Below are 19,788 nucleotides of genomic sequence, written 5' to 3'. Positions count from 1 at the left end.
TTTAATTAGAAATAATAATTATAAAACTGAATCAGGTACTTTGGCTATACAGTGACTGGTCCCCTCAAGGGTGTTAACTTGTAGATTTAAACTCTGAGTGCTTTCAATTTGGTAGTCTGTTTAAAAGTAGACTTTCAGTCTCTTATCGAAGACAAAGGCTGCCATGTTTGCTTTTCTGATAAAGAACATTTCCTTGTCTATGGTGACAGCTCTGAGTAATATTGTGGGGACAGGCATGTGAATTTCAGAAGGTAGGAAAGGGGTACAGAAAGGAAAATAGGAGAGCTCAGACAAACTTCATTGCTGAAATTTGCCTGGATAATCTTAGATACTCAAGTGAATTTGAGTTTACAATAATTTTATTAGTAACAGAGAACTGAGCTGGTGTCTTCCTAATACTCAAGGTGGTTTGTGTTGAATGGGATTGAGATATACCATTAATGCAGTTATCTAACTTAAATGAGAACATTATAGAATCACAGAATTTCAGACTTGGAAGGGAAATAAGTGGTCTTCTCTAATTTTCTTATTTTATAGATGAGGAAATCAGTGAATCATAGCATGGAAGTCTACTCTGAAGTTACTTGCCAAAGGTCACAAAGTTATAGAATGCAGACTTAGGTCTTCTCACTCTTAACCTAGTACTTTTTATATGTTTTTCAATACTAGATTCAGAAATAGACTGAATCTTAAGCCCCTAATTCTATCTACCCATCAAATCATTTTTAGTCTACCAGGATGGTGCCAAACTAATAACAGAAAAATCTATTTTCTTCAGGAGCTGAATGATATTTCTTTTGTCTTTCGTATCACCTGCCACTTACATGCTGAAAATATATTGAGGAAGATAAAAAAACACATAGATTTTGTCAAGTTGTCAGAGTAAGCTTGAGAAACATTGAAAGTCAGATTTAGAACTTTTCTGTACCATTAAGATGAAAACAATATGCATTCAAAATAAAAGAAGAGTGAGAATTGAAATGACATTGAAAGTACTTTGGTCTGAAGTTATGTTTATTAGACCACTGCTATGGAAATTTCCATATAGAAGACTGGATAGAGCTCTGGACCTGGAGTTAGGAAGATCCAAGTTCAAATCTGGTCCCAGACACATACTAGATATATGACTCTGGGCAAGTTATTTAACCTCTGTTTGTAGTAATCCACTAAAGCAGGAAGTAGCAAACTGTTCTATTGTGTTTGCCAAGAAAACCCCATGGAAAGTATGGTCCATGGGATCATGAAGGGTTGTAAAAATGACTGAATAACTAAATAATGGAGACTTGTGAAGGGAATAAGGATGGATGGAAGTTCTCTAAGTGGAGGAATTTCAGAAAAAAAATGGAGCATGAGGTTGACCATTCATGCTTAGGCATAAAAATGTACTTATTCACTGAATAACTGGGGGCAGTAAATTGAGATGACTCATTATCTAGTTCAGTACCATGTTGGAATGGGGAACTTTAATAGAGAGTAAACCAAAAAAAATTTGCAAATGTGATTAAGGTAACTTTCAACAAAAAGGGAAAGAAGTGGGGAGAACTGCTCACTCACAAATTTTTATCTAGGACAATATTATAGAGAGTTATGGGTATAAAACTAGAAAAGAAAGGGGGAGGGAGGGAGAGAGAGTGAGAGAGAGTCAGTAATAACCATGAAGAGTCTGTAAAATGCATAGAATAGGTATATAGAATGAACTAAATGGATTAATGAAAAGATTCAAGTCTGACATCCCAAATATCACTGAGGGTTAAGAGGATTTGACTCTTAACTGGATTAAGGCTCTGAAAGTACCTTATTAGGAGTAGAATAGAAAGAAATTAAGTGGTGGAGTAACAACGTTTATTAAAGATATATTCCTTTGAATAAATCCAGGAATCTGAAGTAAATAAGTAAAATGGTATAAAAATAATTGAGTTGAAGGGAAAGGTAGAATAAGTAGTAAATGCTATTATATTAGGTAGTATTATGTAGACCCACTGCACAGAAGAAAGAATTAGATGCTACTTTTATGAAACAGGGAGCTGATCATAGGACAATATTTTTTTCTTGTTCTTCCTCCTCTACCCTTGCCATCAACTGAATTTTTCCCAGGTGTGAGAATTTTTAGTTATAGTTCTGAGATGCTCTTTTGTTTTGGACTTGATTTTGTGAACAAGGCTGAGATTTTGTCCTAACTCTCAGGAATAATTCAATGAGAGAGCTAGAAGGACAAGCCTTAATTTGCTGTGACCCAGTATAGGAAGGAAGGAATGATTGACTTGCAGGCAAGAAAACCAAAAGTCTCGTTAGCTATACTTGAAGACAGAAATAATTACTAAATGGTGGTAGATGAACCTTAGTGATTCAGGAAGTAAGTGATATAGAAATAACAAGAGAGAAAGATAGATGCTCAAGGTCTGCTTTTGTCAAGGAAGACTTCATCAAGGAGGTAAGATTGAGGTTGGGTCTTTTATGATGGATATGATTTGTATAAAGGATGCAGAGAGCTTCTACTAACAAATTAACCATACCATCAAAATTCTTTCCAGTCATTCAATTCAGGGAGTTGGGAAGAAGAAACTTCCCTTTATACCAAGGCTGAATATAGAAAGAACCCTACCTGGTGTAAGAAGCCCTTTACAACACGCCTTTGTTTGAGGTTGGTTTCCCCATCCAAATTGGCAGTTTCCAGGTGGCAGACTCCACTGGGATCAGAAGAGAAGAGTAAAAGGATATCTGCTGGTATAATCTCATTGCACTGAAGTCGGACAAAGTCTCCCACTCGAACATCCTTCCAATGCTTCTGCACGTAGTTTTGTTCCTTCCTGGAAGTGATAGAAAAGGAGAGATATCAATAATTTGGAAAATCTGGGTTTTTAGGGCCCCTTAGGAAATGAAAATGGGTTAGCTGGAGCTATCAAGAGCCTTAAGGAAGTACGTATGTGGATGCAAGTAAGTATAGGGTGACACAGGTTTTACTTACCTACCAAATATTTCATTCGTTGGTTCTATTTTCCCCTCCTATCTGATATTTCTCATGATTAGGTTCATTCTAATAATTCACTGTGAGTGTCTTATCTCCAGAAAACTTCTAATATGAAGTATATTCTTATTATTGTTATAGATAATGTTCATTGATTGAATGCAATGACTATATTAGTGAGAAGCTGCATAGGGAAGTAGACAGGACACTGACTTTAGAGTTAGTAGAACTTGGATTCAAATCCCATCTCAGATATTTACTAGCAATGGAACCCTGGTCAAGTTTTAAATTCTTTGTGCCTTGGTTTTCTAGTCTGTAAAATGAAAAGACTGGATCCCCTAACCTTTAAGGTCCAACTTCAAAATCTATGACCTTATGATCCCTCTTTCCATTTCCTCCTGTCCCTCCATCCTTATTGAGATGAAGCTAGCACTAAAAATTCCATTCTGTGTGCCCTGGATCTCTAGATGGCTTTGCGCCAGATGAAAATATAAACCCAACTAGACTCTCTTCCTCTTTATACTTATTCAATGTCTCTATCTTCCATCAAGTATTTTAGGTTGAAGATGGTTCCCCTACTATTCAACAGATAGTAGAGACCTGTAACCTATTGTCTCTCTCATCTTATATTCATCTCTCAACTTATTTACTTTGGAAAATTAATCCAGGTTATTTTGGGATTTATTGTTTTAATTTCTTTTTTTCACTAACTTTTATTTTATTTTGTTTTTAAAAATTAACAATCATTTATTTTTCTCTCCCTTCTCTGGTTGGAAAAAAAAAGGAAAACAGAACTCTTGTAATAAATATGACTAGTTGAGCAAAACAAATCCACACAAATCCACAAATCCAAAAATGTCTATCTCATTCTGCATCAGGAGGCTATCACCTCTCTGTTAGGAGGTGAATAGAATTTTCATCATTTTGGAATTGAGGTTGGATTTTGCATTCTTTCACTTAAATCTATTAAAGTTTGTCTTTATGGTAGTGATATAGCATCATTTGTATTTTTGATTCTACTCACTTCAACCTCCATTAGTTCATAAAGTGTTCCTAGATTTCTCCCAACTATCCCTTTTATAATTTCTAATGGCACAATAATATTCCATCATATTCATATATTAGGTCATTCATTATCTAACTTATGGGGTTTCATTGCTTTTAAAGGTGATTTACTAGTTAATTGCTTGGGATTCTCTTCTGGGGAAAACATTACTATCAGTCATTTTCATTGATACTTTGGAAGAGGGCTCCAATGAAGGGTCTGCACATGTCTTTTTCATTCTCTCTAACTCTTAAACGAGAACATAGTGATTAATTCAAAGCTGCTACTTCTTCCAGATTAATACTACTATTCAATCACTCTCCATTACTTATTAGACAAACTAATCAGTACGATAGTCAAGGTGTTTTATAACACTACCCATGCAATATTTCAAACCTTCTCTCTTGGTATGAGTCAAGTGTTAGTCTATTCACTAGCTGAACCTCCATATGTCAGTTCTTGCAGTGTAGTATTGCTATAGAGGTAGTATAGCATAATAGGTGGAGTGCTCACATCTTGGAATCAGGAAGATTCCAGTTTAAATCCTGATTAAAATGCTAGCTGTGTGACTGTAGAGACAAATCATTTTGAGGATCAGTTGAGATAATATATTTGTAAAGCTTTTTGCAAAACCTTAAAACATTATTCTTTTTCTTCTTGCTCTTCCATTACCTTTGCTCATATTTCTGCAACCTGTAATTCCTTATTTCCTTCTCTCTTTGAGTCACCTTACTATTTCACTAAAACCTAACCCAAGTTCTGGCTTCTTTGACAATCTTCATGATTAACCCAAGGGTCTGGTTGGTTTCTATCTCTTTTTAATCTCAGCTGTTCTGATTATGTGTTTTACTCTTTTGCATAATCATATATTTTCATATTTGTAGTTTCTCACATGCATGTCACATACACTCAACTATATTACATGTCCTTATATACAGATAAGATTATATTTTCTTTATGCAATGTCAAGTTGACCTTCTATGCATCCCTGCTGTAAATCCAGTAAAAGACCACACACACACATAGTCAGTGCTCAGTAATTGGTTTGGACCCAAAAGAGAGCAGAGGATGTCAAAGAGTACATCCTGTGCTTGCTTGCTTGATATCATGTTTAACACCTTTCACTAGGAATAGTTCAAGGGATAGTAATTTTAGTTATTTCTTCTTTTGACTTGAACACCACTGGGTAGTGATCTATTGCTTCTGAAGAAAAGTAACTGAAACAATAATCAATTGTTCCATTTAATTAAAAAGCATTTATTAATAACATACTGTGTACAAGGCCTTAAGTTTGGCACCAAGAATACAAAGATGAAACATCATAGATTCCTATCACTCTCAAAGAACTTCATAACATAAGATGAAGATGGTGGGACCCAAATATACATATAACAAAGATCAGGGAGAAATTCAGACAAAGTTCTCTAAGAAAATTTGAGGGGGATATCATTTTCATCATTGGTACAAATATGGTAACCAATGGATAATCACCCCAGCTGACTCATTGGGGTTTCCCAATTGGGCACAAGAAATACGGTTTTGTGGGGTTGAGATTTGCAGTCTTGAAGTTTCCTTCTCAGGGTTGGAGGATAGTTCTTAGGGTTCATGAATGAGAATGACCCACATCTTGATGGTGTACATAGCCAGTAGTCTACAAGCATCTGTTAGCATTCCATATATGCCAGGTCATATACTAATATGGGGTTTTATAAAAGACAGTTCCTAAGTTTGAGAGACACTATCCAATGGGGAAGATACAAGCAAACAACTATAAAATTAAGATATGTACAAGATATTGTTGTTGTTTGGCCTTCATTCTTTTTTTTTGTTGTTGTTGCTTTTTTTTTTTGGTAAGGCAATAGGGCTAAGTGACTTGCCCAAGGTCACACAGCTAGATAATTATTAAGTGTCTGAGGCCAAATTTGAACTCAGGTCCTCCTGATTCTAGGGCTGGTGCTCTATCCACTGTGCCACCTAGATGCCCTTGGCCTTCATTCTTTTTTTTTTAATTTGCATTCTTTTTTTAAATTTTTTAAACATCTTATTTGTTTTCCAATTATATATAATAGTAAATTATACCCATCAGTTTTTTCAAGGCTCTGAATTCTACAATTTTTCCCCCCTCCCCCGAAGTCTGTCTGACAGTCTCTACATTGTTTCCATGCCATACATTGATGTAAATTGAATGTTATAAGTGTAAACATAAGAATAAACATAAACCCCCTCCCCCCCAAGAAGATGGGAAACCTCAAGAATAGAGAGAGAAAAAAAAATTGTACTTCAGTCTGTGTTCAGATTCCAATGGCTCTGTCTCTGGGGTGAGTTCCTTTCTTTATCATAAATCCACCAGAGAAGTTGCTTCTATATTTTCCCCACAGTTGCTATCACTAGCTGTACCTCCACTCTATTCCTCCCCACTCTCATTTATTCTATTCTTTCTCTCCTTTCATCCTGGCCCTGTCCAAAAACGTGTTGCATCTGAGTACCCTCTCCATTGATCTTTCTTCTCTTCTGTCACCTATCCCCCCCTTCCCTCCCCCCATTTCCCTCCATCGAGTCCCTTTTCTCCCATCCTTCTCCAGGGCAAGACAGATTTCCTCACCCTATTAAAGTGTCTATGTCATTTCCTCCCTGAGCCATTTCCTTGATGAGAATGGCTCACTCATTCCCCCTTGACTCCCCGCCTCCCCTCCATTGAAAAAGCTTTTTTTTGACTCTTATGTGAAATCTCTCAGCTTCTTCATCATCTCCTTTTCCTTCCTTCTAGTACTTTCCCCCATCGCCCATTGACTCCATCCCTTTACCACATCATACCATTATATTCCACTCCTTCCTATGTCCTATCTATATATGCTCCTTCTAACTGCTTTTATATATGAGAAAGTTCATATGAGTTATCAATATCTTCTTCCCATGCAAGAATACAAACAGTTCAACATCATCAAGTTCCTCATAGTTAGTCCCTCTCTTCCACTCCTTTTATGGTTCACCAGAGTCCTGTACTTGGAGATCAAACTTTCTGTTCAGCTCTTGTTGTCTTGTTAGGAAAGTTTGAAAGTCCCCTGTTTCATTGAAAATCCATCTTTTCCCCTGAAAGAGGGTGTTCAGTTTTGCTGGGTGATTGATTCTTGGTTGTAAACCAAGATCTTTTGCCTTCTGGAATATCATATTCCAATCTCTACGAGCCCTTAATGTAGATGCTGCCAGATCCTGTGTAATGGAGCCTTGGTAGTTGAATTGTCTGTTTCTGGTAGCTTTTAGAATTTTCTCTCTGATTTGGTAGTTTTGGGAATTTGGCTATAATATTCTTGGGAGTTTTTCTTTTGGGATCCCTTTCAGGGCGTGACCAGTGAATTCTCTCAATTTCTATTTTACCCTCAGCTTCTAGGATCTCAGGGCAATTTGGCTGTATTATTTTTTGAAAAATGAAGTTTAGGCTCTTTTCCTGGTCGTGGCTTTCAGATAGTCCAATAATTTTCAAATTATTTCTTCTGGATCTGTTTTCATGGTCAGTTGTTTTTTCAATGCGATATTTCACATTTTCTTCTAATTTTTGGCTTTTTTTTGGAAGAGTTTTATTTCTTCCTGATTTCTTACAAAATCATCAGCTTCCTTTACTTTCATTTTGCAATTGAAGGAGTTACTTTCTTCAGAGAGCTTTTTTTATCTCCTTTTCCAGCTGGCCAATTCTGCTTTTAAAGGCATTCTTCTCCTCATTTGCCTTTTGTTTTGCTTTTTCCATTAGGCCTGAACTGGTTTTTAACATATTATTTTCTTCAGTATTTTTTTGTATTTCTTTCACCAAGCTTTTGATTTGGTTTTCATGATTTTTCTGCATCACTCTAATTTCTCCTCCCAATTTTTCCTCCACCTCCCTGAATTGCTTTTCAAAGTCTTTTTTTGAGCTCATTCACAGTCTAAGCCCATTTTCTATTTCTCTTGGAGGTTTTGGATACAGAAGCTTCGATTTTGTCATCATCAGAGTATGTGTTTTGATCTTCCATAGGACTGAAGTAATTCCCTATGGTCAGATCCTTCTTTTTCTGTTGTTTACTCATTTCCTCAGCCCAAGGCTAATTGACAGCACTTCCAAGGCTTTGGGGTTGATTTTTTTTGGGGGGGTACCCCACTGGGACCTTTATTCTTCCAAGGTCTTAAGCAATCTAGCTTGTGCTTTGATATGTAGATGACCACAGCACTGCCCTCTGCCCTGAGGCTATAAGGCGGGATCTTGCTATCTTAGTAAGGAAGCCCAAACTGCACCCTGAGTCTGAGTGTAGGCAAACAGCAGAGTCCTGCCCCAGGAAGAGCAGAGAGATCTCTGCAGACTTCCCTTACCTTCTCTGAGGGTGCAGGATGCTTTCTCCTGATTCTCGCTGCAGGTTCTGTGGTCGGAGCTCCTCACTCCACACTCACCTAGATGCAGCAGAGTTCTCTTCTCTCCCCTTCAAGCTGTTGCTGATGATCTCTGGCTTGGGCTGGACTGGGCTTTGCGAGCTGGGCTGGGCTGCGCAGTGGCTTTCTTTCCCACCCCAGGTCCTGGTGAAGCATACTTTTCCTGTGGAGGTTCTAAGTTACCTTGGACTGGGAAAATGTATCACTCAAACTTTCTGTGGGTCCTGCCCCTCTAAATTTTGGCTAGAGCCCTCATTTGTTTGTTTTTCTGGGGTTTGGGGGGTCGGAGTTGTCAGGGAATGCTGCCTTCATGCCACCATCTTCCCTTGGTCTTCTTTCTTGAAGAAGACCATGACATCAGGGAGTTATGCAAGTGAGTTGGATTTAAGTGAGGGGGACAGGGGCTGTTCTATGTCACCAGCCTCAGTTTTTACTCGGGAGCCATCTGGGTCCAGTGACCAGATATAGATCAGGACAACAAGAGATAGTAGGAGGAGACCTTGGTTTATTAAAGTTAGGTCTTTCCCAGATCACAACTGAGGCAATGCCCTTTCAGTCATTAAGGTTAGGTAAGAGAGATGAGGTAAAGGATAAATTGGAGATCAGCAGAAAGAAGACACTAAAGTTAAGAGGGATAAGGAAAGACTTCTTGTAGGTAAGTAGGGTTTTAGCTGAGACTTGAAGGAAACCAGGGAAACCAGGAGGTGCAACTCAGGAAAAAAAGAGTTCTAGGCATGGGGACATATAGAATCCTGTTCACTGGAGTTTCTTTTCCTGGAAAAGGAACTTTGACTTAATGATTTACTGAATTTTGCAGCACTCCCTTTTCTTTTTTTTTTTAGGTTTTTTTTTTTTTTTTTGCAAGGCAATGGGGTTAAGTGGCTTGCCCAAGGCCAAGCAGCTAGGTAATTATTAAGTGTCTGAGGCCGGATTTGAACACAGGTACTCCTGACTCCAAGGCCAGTGCTCTCTCTATCCCCTGCACCACCTAGCTGCCCCAAGCACTACCTTTTCAAACAATTAAGCAACAAATATTTATTAAGCTCTTAATTACATTGTTACATATTGCACTAGACATTGAAAATACAAAGACAAAAATGAAGTAGTTCTTGCCCTCAGGGATGCTTTATTCTATTGGGAAACACAACATATAAAAATGTAAGAATGTGCAAGATATTCTATTGGGAAACACAACATATAAAAATGTAAGAATGTGCAAGATATTCAAAAATAAGTATGTGATATGTAAAGGAAAATATAGGGAAGCAAGACCTCTTTTGAGGAGGACAAAATTTATCCTCTTGAAGAGTCTTGAGTCTTCACTTCTTTGGAAAGCAGAAATATAGTTTGGAAGGAGAGTCAGTGTAGTGGAAATAGCCTTGGTTTGAAGTCAGGGTTTGTGCTCTCTTATTTTCTATTGTGTGACTTTGAGAAAGTCACTTAATCCCCTCAGCCTTAGTTTCCACATCTGCAAAATGAAGATAATAATTTATCTCTTACTTGTATATCTTATACAGAGTAGGTGTGAGGATAACAATGTAAGTCAATCTTTTTGTATATTGTAGGGTGCTATATGATACTGAGTTATTTCTATTATTTTGTATGTTTTTTTCATTCCTTTCTTTCCAAAAGGAGTTGGGTGGGGTCTGTTATGGTCAAGTCAAGTTCCCTGTCCTTGGGGTATGGGAGAGCACAGGGTAAGTGCAGCTCCAAAATTAGTTTCAGAAATACATTACAATGATGGCCTATGGTATTTGGGAATGCCTACAAATGAGGCCAGCACCTGGCACAGGGCTGCTTGTATAAGTCATTTCCTCATTAATTCAACTATTTTGGAACTGTTGCCCCAGGTGGTCAGTCAACTTGCCAGTCTCTTGGGCTTCCCTATGCTTTATAAGTCTACGCCTGGGAATTGTCTCCTATTTTAGCTTTATGGAATGTTCGGTGCTATTTAAAAATAAGTCAAATCATTGGGATAGAGAATCCATCTGTCAGATTCTGCCTAGGGGAGAATTTAAGTAGAGGGGTGTTGAACACCTTTAAGAAAAGTAAATGGGTGTTAGTTATTAAGAAGCAAATAAAGATTGGGGAGATGGCAAAAGTGAAGAAGGTAGAGGGAAAAGTAAGTGGTACAGTAGGGAAAGAGAGCTGCATTAATTTTCCAGTTTTTCTGAGTTCCTTTAGCAAATGACTAAGGATTCAGGGTGTCTGGTAGATGGCAATTCACAAAGGGCAAAGTCCTCTCTTGGAACTGCCAATTAAAAGTAAGATGAGTGAAGTCTTTCCTCCATAAAGCCCAACTGCCATCTGAGAATACCAAGCTCTGTAACCACAGGGTAAAAAGAATGATAATGACTGCACTCTGACCTACATCCGTGGACTTGAGACTTCTCAACTGTGGTATTAAATTATAAAAATACATAATGTTAAAAGGGATCTCAAAGATCTTTTGGTTTAACTTCCTTGTTTTTATAGAAGAGAGTTGAAATGAGTTCAATAAAAAGGAAAAACCATAGGTTAAGAAGTCAGATAACTTGAAGTCCTGATTCTGACACTTGGCAAATCACTGCTCTTTTATGTATCTCAGTTACCTCATTTGTAAAATGGTGATATTGGTATTTGCATTATCCATACATAGAAACATTGTTCAGAAAGGTCTTTGAAATCTCATATACTTAGATATTTAGATGCATTTTTCATTTTTCTGCTATAAGCATTCCTCTACCAGAACATATAGCAACACTTCCACACTTTCTAATTCAATTAACCTTGTTCCTCTCTTTCCAAAAATCTTTCATTCATCCTCCAAACCTTTCCCCCTGGTTCTTTTAATGTCATGAGATTGCTTGGGCTCTTCATCTATTGTCTCTCCTTAATTCATGATCTGGAGAAGAAACTGGAAAACCACTCCAGCATATATATCTAGAAAAACCCATGGACAGTATTGGTGTACTTTATAGTTTATGAGATCATGAAGAGTCAGACCCAACTGAATAACAACAATCACATGATTGCTTATTGACTTTCCAGATGCAATTCAGTTCATTCTTATTAAATGCCTACTAAGAGATTTGAAAATTAAAACAGTTATTGCCCTCAAGAAGCATACATTCTTCCTTATGGAAAGTTTACATGTATACTCTTCTTGTGTGAGGTTCATTGCTGATAATAGCTTGTAGCCTGTTTAACACATCATGTATTATAAAAAAGGGTAACTTTTGGTAACATACAATTTTGTAGATAAAAGGTCATTGTAGGCAAAACTAAAATTTATTATTATATTGTATAAATGTGTTATGATGATGTGAATACTAATATATTGCCTTAGGTAAGTCCTATTAGTAACTACATTTTCTTTATTTTTTTGTTGTCCAAACTTTCTCAATTTCTTTGCTGGATTTATATTTATCTTCCTCTTGTCATCTAAGTGTGGGTTCCCTAAGGATTCTGTCCTGGGCCTTCTGTTTTCTACACTATCATCTATATCAGAAGTGGGGAACCTCTGGGCCCACTGGAACATAATGATCTGGTGTTGCCAAGACAACCACAGGTGGGACTCAGAATTCAATAAATCAAGTTGCTTTGGGGGGGGGGGGGATTAAATATTTGACTTAATATAGCCTGAAAATGATGTCTTAAATATCCATATGACCCTTGGCAGAAAAAAGATTCCCCACTCCTATCCTCAATGGGTCCAACTATTATTCCTGTGAAGATATCTAAATCTATTTATCCAACCTTAAACTCTTCCCTGAACTCCAGTACTGCATAGTTATCATTGTTTAGTTGCAATTCTTTAAGATCTCATTTGAGATTTTCTTGGCAAAGATATTGGAGTGCTTTGCCATTTCCTTCTCCAACTCATTTTACATTTGAGGAAGCTGAGGCAAAAATTAAGTGATTTACCCAAGGTCACACAGCTATCACATTTCTGAGGTTGGATTTGAATTTAGGAAGATGAATTTTTCTGATTCCAAGTTCAGTGTGCTTTGCTCTGTGTCACCTATCTGTCCTGCATTAACCAACTATCATATCTTCCCAGCATCTCAAATTCAACATTCCCAAAACAGAATTGAGTCTCTTCTCCCCTAAACCTATCTTTTCTCTTGACTTTCCCATGTTTATTGAGGGTACCACTATCCATGTAGTCATTTATCTCTTGCTTCTCCTTGACATCTTACATTCAATCAGTGGCTAAGTACCTTCAAATTTATTTTCATATCTCTCTCATTTCAGTTCCTTTGCTCCATTCTCATGTAACCCTGGTTTGATTACTCATCATGTTTCTTCTTGGACTGTTACAACAGCTAAAAAATTGTCTTTATTCATCCAGGCTCATGTCTTTCCAATTCATCTTTACACTGTGTCCAAAATCACCTTCTTAAGACTCAGGTCTATCTTGTACAAAAACTTTCAATAATTCACAATATTGCCTTAAGACAAAAATTTAAATTTCTTTAGTCTGATACCTTAAGATTCTCCACAATTTCTTTTTAACCTCTCTCTCTGATCTTACTACTTCCTTTAATTTACCTTATATACATATACACATATAGACTATATGCATATGTGAATATATATATATATATTTATAGGTGTGTTTATACACATATTCATACATACATACATATTCGCACAACTGGGAGAATACTACTTCATGTGCACTTTTCAGAATCTTTATCTTTCCTCAAGGCTCAGCTCAAGAGCCTTCTTTAAGCTACAAGTGCCCTTTTCCTTGTTCTACCACCAAACCTTTCTTCAAATATCCCTAGAGCAGAAATTGTTAACCTGGGGTCTGTGAGCTTAAAATTTATTTGATTAATATTTGAATGTCATTGATTTCTTTCATAATCCTATCATTTGTTAAAACATTATTTTTATAAGGAATACATAGGCTTTGACAGGATGGTAAAGGGGTTTCTGATTCAAAAGTTAAAAACCCCTGGCAAATAGACCTTTTTTTATGATTTTTTCTTTGCTTTCTTTACTCTTCTTTGTGTTATAGTATTATGTTTAGTTATGTACATATTATATTCCCTTATTTAAATAATTGCTGATAATAGCTTATAGCCTGTTTAACACATCACGTATTATGTTCAGTTTCTGCCTTTGTATTCCTAGTTCTTGGAATAGCACAGAGTAGGTCTTTAATAAGTGTTTGTTGAATTGAATTGCTTATAGTTTGCTATTGATTGAACTTGATCTTAGGTCCCTATTACTATGAAAATATGAATTCAAATAACTATATAGAGATTTTTTTCTTTAGACAAAGAAAGAAAAAGGAGGCAAATGCATTGGAAGAAAAAGAAGTGTGGTCATGCCTCTAGATAAGAAAATGAACAGAGAATGAATAAAATATTTATTAAACACTGTCTTTATGCAAAACACTCTAACTGCTGGAGATACAATAAGAAAGGTCAGATTCCCATTCTAAATGTTCAGCCCTTTCAGTTTTGTTCGGCTCTTCATGACCTCAACAGAGATTTTCTTTGCATAGATACTGATGTGGTTTGCTGTCTTATTCTTAAGCTTTTACAGATGAAGAACTGAGGTAAACAGGGTTAAATGACTTTCCCAGGGTCACACAGTATTTGAGTGTTTGAGACCGAATTTGAACTTAGGAAACTGAGTCTTCTTGACTACAGACCCAGCCCTGTTTGTCTTAGTTTCCTCATGTGTGAAATATGCTGAGGACAGAAATGACAACCCCCCACTAGGGTCTTTGCTAAGAAAACCCCAAAATAGAGTCATGAAGAGTTAGATACAACTGAAAAATGACTGAACAATAACTCTCTGTATTCAACCAAAAATAAGCCCTCTGTATGTTTTTCTTTTGTATATAAACTTTGCCTTCTCTCTTTGCTTTCAACTAAACTATAAAACTTCTTGAAGACATGGATCATATCTTAGACTTCTATATTCCCCCATAATATGTAAACGATAACCAAATAAATGTATCCCCCATAATATGTAAATGGTACCCAAATAAATCCTGGTAAAGAGAACGCTGTGTTTCCTTAGAATGATTTAGAAAAAAAAGGTAAGAGAGAGGAATAGTGGAGAGTCCTTTCAGTATTGCTAGAGAGCTTTTCTCTTTAGGTACCAAATGTTTCCCTCAGTGAATTTTCTTTCATTTGTCCTACCACAGAGCCCTCTGAGGGATAGGTTGTGGTTTCCCATATTTAGATCACAGAGCAGAAAGGTGCCATAGTAGTCCTCTAGTTCCAACTCCTTATTTTACAGATGAGGAAACTGAGACCCCAAGAAGGATTTGCCCAAAATCACACATGTAGTAAAAGGATGGGGTCAGGATTTGAACCAGGTCCTCACACTCCACAATTTCAGCAATATTTTTTTAACCATATTATGCTATAATCTTAGATTTGAAAGGAATCTCAGAAGTTGTCAATTCCAATCTGTACCTAATACAGGAAATCCTTTTATGTCATGGGAAGCAATGTGTTATAGAATGCAAAGAGCTCTGGGTCTAATATAGGATGATCTGGGTTAAAATTAATTCCTTTTGTGGCCTTGGGAAAAACACAAACTTATTGGGCCTCAATTTCTTCTTCTATAAACAAATTTGATGGTTCCTGAGGTCCCTTCTTTCTCTAGATTAATGATCCTACAATTGCTTCCATGGATCTACAGTTTCTATTTGCCTCTAGTCACATGGAGTCCTGTCCCTTCTGGTAGGCCAGTGATCAGGAACTTTAAGAGACTGATGTAGGAAGAACATGATAACTCAGCTACCTTTCTTCTTCTGACCTTTGATGAGGTATGATCCTAGACTCTCAGGGGCAGGCTCACAGAGTTTCAGTTTAGATTTAAAAATGACGCCTGTCTTATGGAATTGTGCATTCTTTAATGGCATCTTGGTGTGCTGACATACAAATCTTGCTTGTCACTGTGCTGCCCTTTCTTGTCCCCTCTCCCCAAGATCTTTGGGGACATAATGTATTTTGTCTTGAAGTGACAAGCAGAATAGGCTGAAATGGTTTATTACCTTCTTTGAGGCAGAGGGAGCAGCTAGTACTTTTATATATGATTTATACCTTAAACATAAACCCCCATTTCAAAACCCCAAAAGCAGTGTGTGTGCCCATCCAAGAATCAATTGAATGGTCCAGCAATTTATAAAAACTCCCTTGCTATGACATATTTCATCGTGATGCTCCAAATGACAATGGGTTTAAACTCTGGATTCTTATCTGCCATATGTGATTTTCTGATTCTTTTTGCAAATCTATTTTACATTTTCACCAAGTGCCTAGAATTAAGAGGCCAGCTATGATGTGAGTGTTCTGCCTTTCTCTCACTTAAACCTATCAGATTCTCTATTATATTCTTAGACATTCTCCTGCCTCTTTTGACATTGGGCTCATAGTCAGGCACCATATTTTTACTTCTCAGTCACTTAATATTTCTCTTTTGAAGTTCGCCACCTTGTAAGTATGACTTGTTTGACCTTTTGGTGCTGCCTTGCCCTACCCAAAGCTCACTGACGTTCCCTTCTTTGGAGCTGTAGAATTAATGATACATAATTTATGACTAGTTCTGTGAAGTTACTGGGTCAGAAGTTATCCATATGTTGCAAATGGTACTAAGAGAAATGAAGTCAAACAGCTAGTTAATGGTGGCTCTAAGGACTAGCTTTCAACTCCCTTGCCTTGAATCTGGGCATTCTTTCCAATGGAGCAGGCTCTATGGAAAGTGTTGAGACATGTGAATAAAAGCAACGATAATAGTAATTGCCATTAATGCTTCCCTTTTTAAGTTTTCAGAATATTTTACATATGTGATCCTATTTAATCCTTATAACAATTCTTTGAAGTGGCAATCCCCATTTAACAGAAAACTGAGGCTCAATGAGGTTATCTAAGATCAGAGACAGAATGTGAACCCTGAGTTTTCTTGACTCAAACAGAAGCATTCTAGTTAATGTCTTCTCTTAGTAGAGCAGATCAAAAACCAAAAATAGAGAGCAGTTTCCCTTTCTAGAAAATGTTTTCCCATTTTCCTGGATGCTCAGAACCACAGAATTTTAGAGCTAAGAAGTATCTTGGCAATGATCTGGTCCAATCATCTTATTTATATTTGAGGGTTTGGGGACTTGAATTCCCAGGTTACTTGAATTCCATTCTAATGTTTTTTTCCATTAGATTAGAGTTTCTTAAAGTGGTATATAAACATATTTTTTGATAACTTAAGTTTAATATAATTTATTTTTCTTTTAATATTAGGTTCTTTCTTATGAGTTTGAAAACATTTTGAGAGGGGCCAAAAGTTTTATCAGATGGTCAAAGGGGTCCATGACATAAGGAAGGATTAGAAGCTTTGTCTTAGATCTAGTTTCCTATTCAAAGCTTCTCAAAGATGGTTGATGATCATTATCACTTTGCTTTACAGATGGGGCAACTAACTTTCTGGAAAGGAGGAGATGCTCAAAAACAAGTTTGGAACCTTGAGACCAGGTCTTTTCCATCCCAACCCACATCTCACCACTATGAACTGCTATCTAACTGGACCCCAGATCCTCCTCTTTATAGCTGTCTTTTGGATTCCAGAAGAAATCTCCTATCATAATTACTTGACAGAATAAAGGACTGTGATTCTGGTCAGATTACTCATAGTTCAGTGGATTTTTTTTCTATCTTGGTGGAGAAAAGCCCTAATTCCATTAGCTTTTCTTTTCCTTTTCTATTGTATCCTAAAGAGTATTTTATTAGTGGTTTTGGGACCAGATTCATTATATTGAGCCCTAGGAGAAACTAAGAAAATACAATGCTAAATTTAATCGATTCTCAAAGCAATATCATAAATCTGATTAGTGGTTCACCTTTAGATACAACAGCAGTTACTATATTAAAAGAAAATGTTCTAATTGGATTACAGTTCAGTTAATGAGGCTCTTGATGTCAGTAAAAAAGACACACACCCACACCAAGGTATAAACAAACCTACATTAGATGATGCAATATGTTACAAGGAAAAACCAGATGCCCAGCTCTTTAATGGGAAATAAATTAAAGTAAAAGGACTTTAGTTTCTAAAGCTCCATTGAAGCTAAGATTAAATAATCTTAGCTGAGACTTGAAATGAAAGCAGTAGTTTTCTGTGCTGCTTCTCAGAATCCAATATCCTAGGCCCAACATCTCATCTTGGATCATCACTTTTTGGCAAAAGCTAGTTCACTTGGGGTGGCTAGGTGGTGCAGTGGATAGAGCACTGGCCTTGGAGTCAGGAGTACCTGAGTTCAAATCTGGCCTCAGACACTTAATAATTACCTAGCCTTGTGGCCTTGGGCAAGCCACTTAACCCATTTGTACAACTTGGTGGTGTATGGGTAATATGCAGGTCCTGGTGTCCAGAGGACCTGGGTTCAGAAATCTGGCATCAAATACTTACCAACTGTATGACCTTGGGCAAGTCACCTAAATCAGATTCTGTATCTATAAAAATGAGCTGAAAAAGGAAATGGCAAATCACTCCAGAATCTTTGCCAAGAAAATCCCAAATGGGGTCATGAAGAGTCAGTTACAATTGAAACAACCTAACAGCAATTCCCTTCTGTGTCTATCATAGTGTGTCACATTATGTGTGATAGTGTCTTATATTTGCATAATTCTTATACTTTTCCAAGTGCATATGTATGAATTTACAAATATTAATTCATCTGAATTTCACAATGAACCTTAAGGTAAGGCATTATTAACCCCATTTTTACAGAATGAGAGACTGAAGCTAAAATAGGTTATTGATTTTCTCTGAGTTTTGTCCAGTGCTTTTCCTACTGCATAAAAATGCCTAGAGAGTTTCCTTTACCTCAGAATAGGTCTAAAAGAAAGAACCTTAATTATTACATTCTGAGATTTTAAATTCTACATTAAGAAGTCCTGTATTACCATAAAAAATTCATATTCTTTTCTCTAAGAAATAATTATACTAGGTCCATATTATTTAGACCTGGCATGGAGATACCATCTAGTCCAATCACTTCATTTTAGATGTGAGAAAACTAAAGCTGAGAGAATAAATGACTTACTTAGGATTTCCCAGTTAGTTTGAGCTGTCTGCTACCTCTGCTCACATTGTTTATCAACTTTATCTCTGATTTCGATAGTCACTCTTCCATCTGTGTAAAGGCATCTAGAACTCATAAGGTTGCCAGTGTATGCTGCATATGAGAAGCATCCATGACCTAGGAAGTCTGCTAAAGGCAATAATAAAGTCCAAGCCATGGATTAGAGAAGTGGTGTCAAACTTAAAAAGAAATGGAAGCCAATAAACTATACACAAGGATCACTGTGGATGCATATTGACTTAGAATACCACATATTAACAATATCTAGGTTTTACTGTATTTTATTAATTTTGTTCAATATTTCCCAATTACAATCTGGTATGACCCACAATTGGGAGTTTTAAGGACAATTTTAATACCTCTTGTTTGGAGGTTCTCAAATAAAAAAAGATGTAGTAATTCCACTTGAGAGTCCAGAATTATTATCCTTCCCAGAGAAGAAAGCTCATTTTACTTCACACTACACTTCATGTCTCTTTCATTATCATAAAATCAAGGGGGAAAAAGTGAAGAAAATAAAATTCACAGGGGGAATAAAGGAAGACAGACATTGCTTTAAAAAACATTCTTGAAAGTAAAGTGATTATATATCAGCATTTATTTCTTCCCCTATTGTTTTCTTAACCAAATTTTAGTCAGTAACATATTTCACCTCGAGATATTAAGTAAAACTGTCAACATTCAAAAGAATCAGACCCAACTGCCAAGAAAACAGTCTGGTAGATTTGCTTTTTTTTTTTTTTTTTTTTTTTTTTAAGATGTAGCATTCTTTCTATCCTGTATCTAGAGGGGGGAAAAAAGGAGTCTGGGAATATAGTATAGTGCCTAGAAGCTGGCCTGGTGTTGGTTTTAGGGGATATCCATAAACTAAGCACTGAGATGCTCAGAGGCTATTTCATCAAGAAACTCAACATGATGCGACCCTTTGAACTTTTGCTACAAATGTAAGGTACTTAAATATCTACTTCCCTGAACAGAAGGATAACCATCAATAATATGCAGCTCATTAGGAATACATCTTGATCCCCAGGTCATTCAGACCATTAATAACATGCTGAGGAATGAAATTATTTCTATAATTCAGACAATTTCATTCCCACTTTTGATGAAACTAGATAAGAATTTCTGATAGGTAAAAGGCCAGGAGGGCATTGTGGAAGATATATTCATGGTTCTTCAGTGTGATGATAATTACTTGCCAGTCATCTATTTTTGCCACTTGCTACCTCCAGAAAGATCACCTGACTATATTTTCTCTGGTAAGGCCAGAATTTAGTTTTTACATTTTATTTGGGACAA

At 36.7% G+C, this 19,788-nt stretch overlaps 1 protein-coding gene and 1 long non-coding RNA gene across 6 annotated transcripts in view; one reads left to right on the top strand and one right to left on the bottom strand.

Moving 5' to 3' along the window:
• The window catches only part of LOC141506066 (uncharacterized), an 84,587-nt gene extending 67,553 nt beyond the window's left edge, over window positions 1–17,034 (top strand). Inside the window, exon 3 of the long non-coding RNA XR_012473764.1 lies at window positions 16,815–17,034. This is a non-coding gene — a long non-coding RNA (uncharacterized LOC141506066). The remainder of the gene's footprint in view (window positions 1–16,814) is intronic.
• Window positions 1–19,788, bottom strand: part of ATP10B (ATPase phospholipid transporting 10B (putative)) — a 304,974-nt gene that overhangs the window by 100,415 nt on the left and 184,771 nt on the right. For all 5 annotated transcript variants that reach the window (XM_074212482.1, XM_074212485.1, XM_074212483.1 and 2 more), the window contains one exon: window positions 2,603–2,807. In XM_074212482.1, the coding sequence (XP_074068583.1) occupies window positions 2,603–2,807 (205 nt within the window). The remainder of the gene's footprint in view (window positions 1–2,602; window positions 2,808–19,788) is intronic.

Source organism: Macrotis lagotis, chromosome 1, assembly GCF_037893015.1.
Source record: "Macrotis lagotis isolate mMagLag1 chromosome 1, bilby.v1.9.chrom.fasta, whole genome shotgun sequence".
Taxonomy (NCBI): domain Eukaryota; kingdom Metazoa; phylum Chordata; class Mammalia; order Peramelemorphia; family Peramelidae; genus Macrotis; species Macrotis lagotis.
The sequence above is the reverse complement of the archived record's forward strand: the minus strand, read 5'-3'. Positions and strand labels throughout refer to the sequence as shown.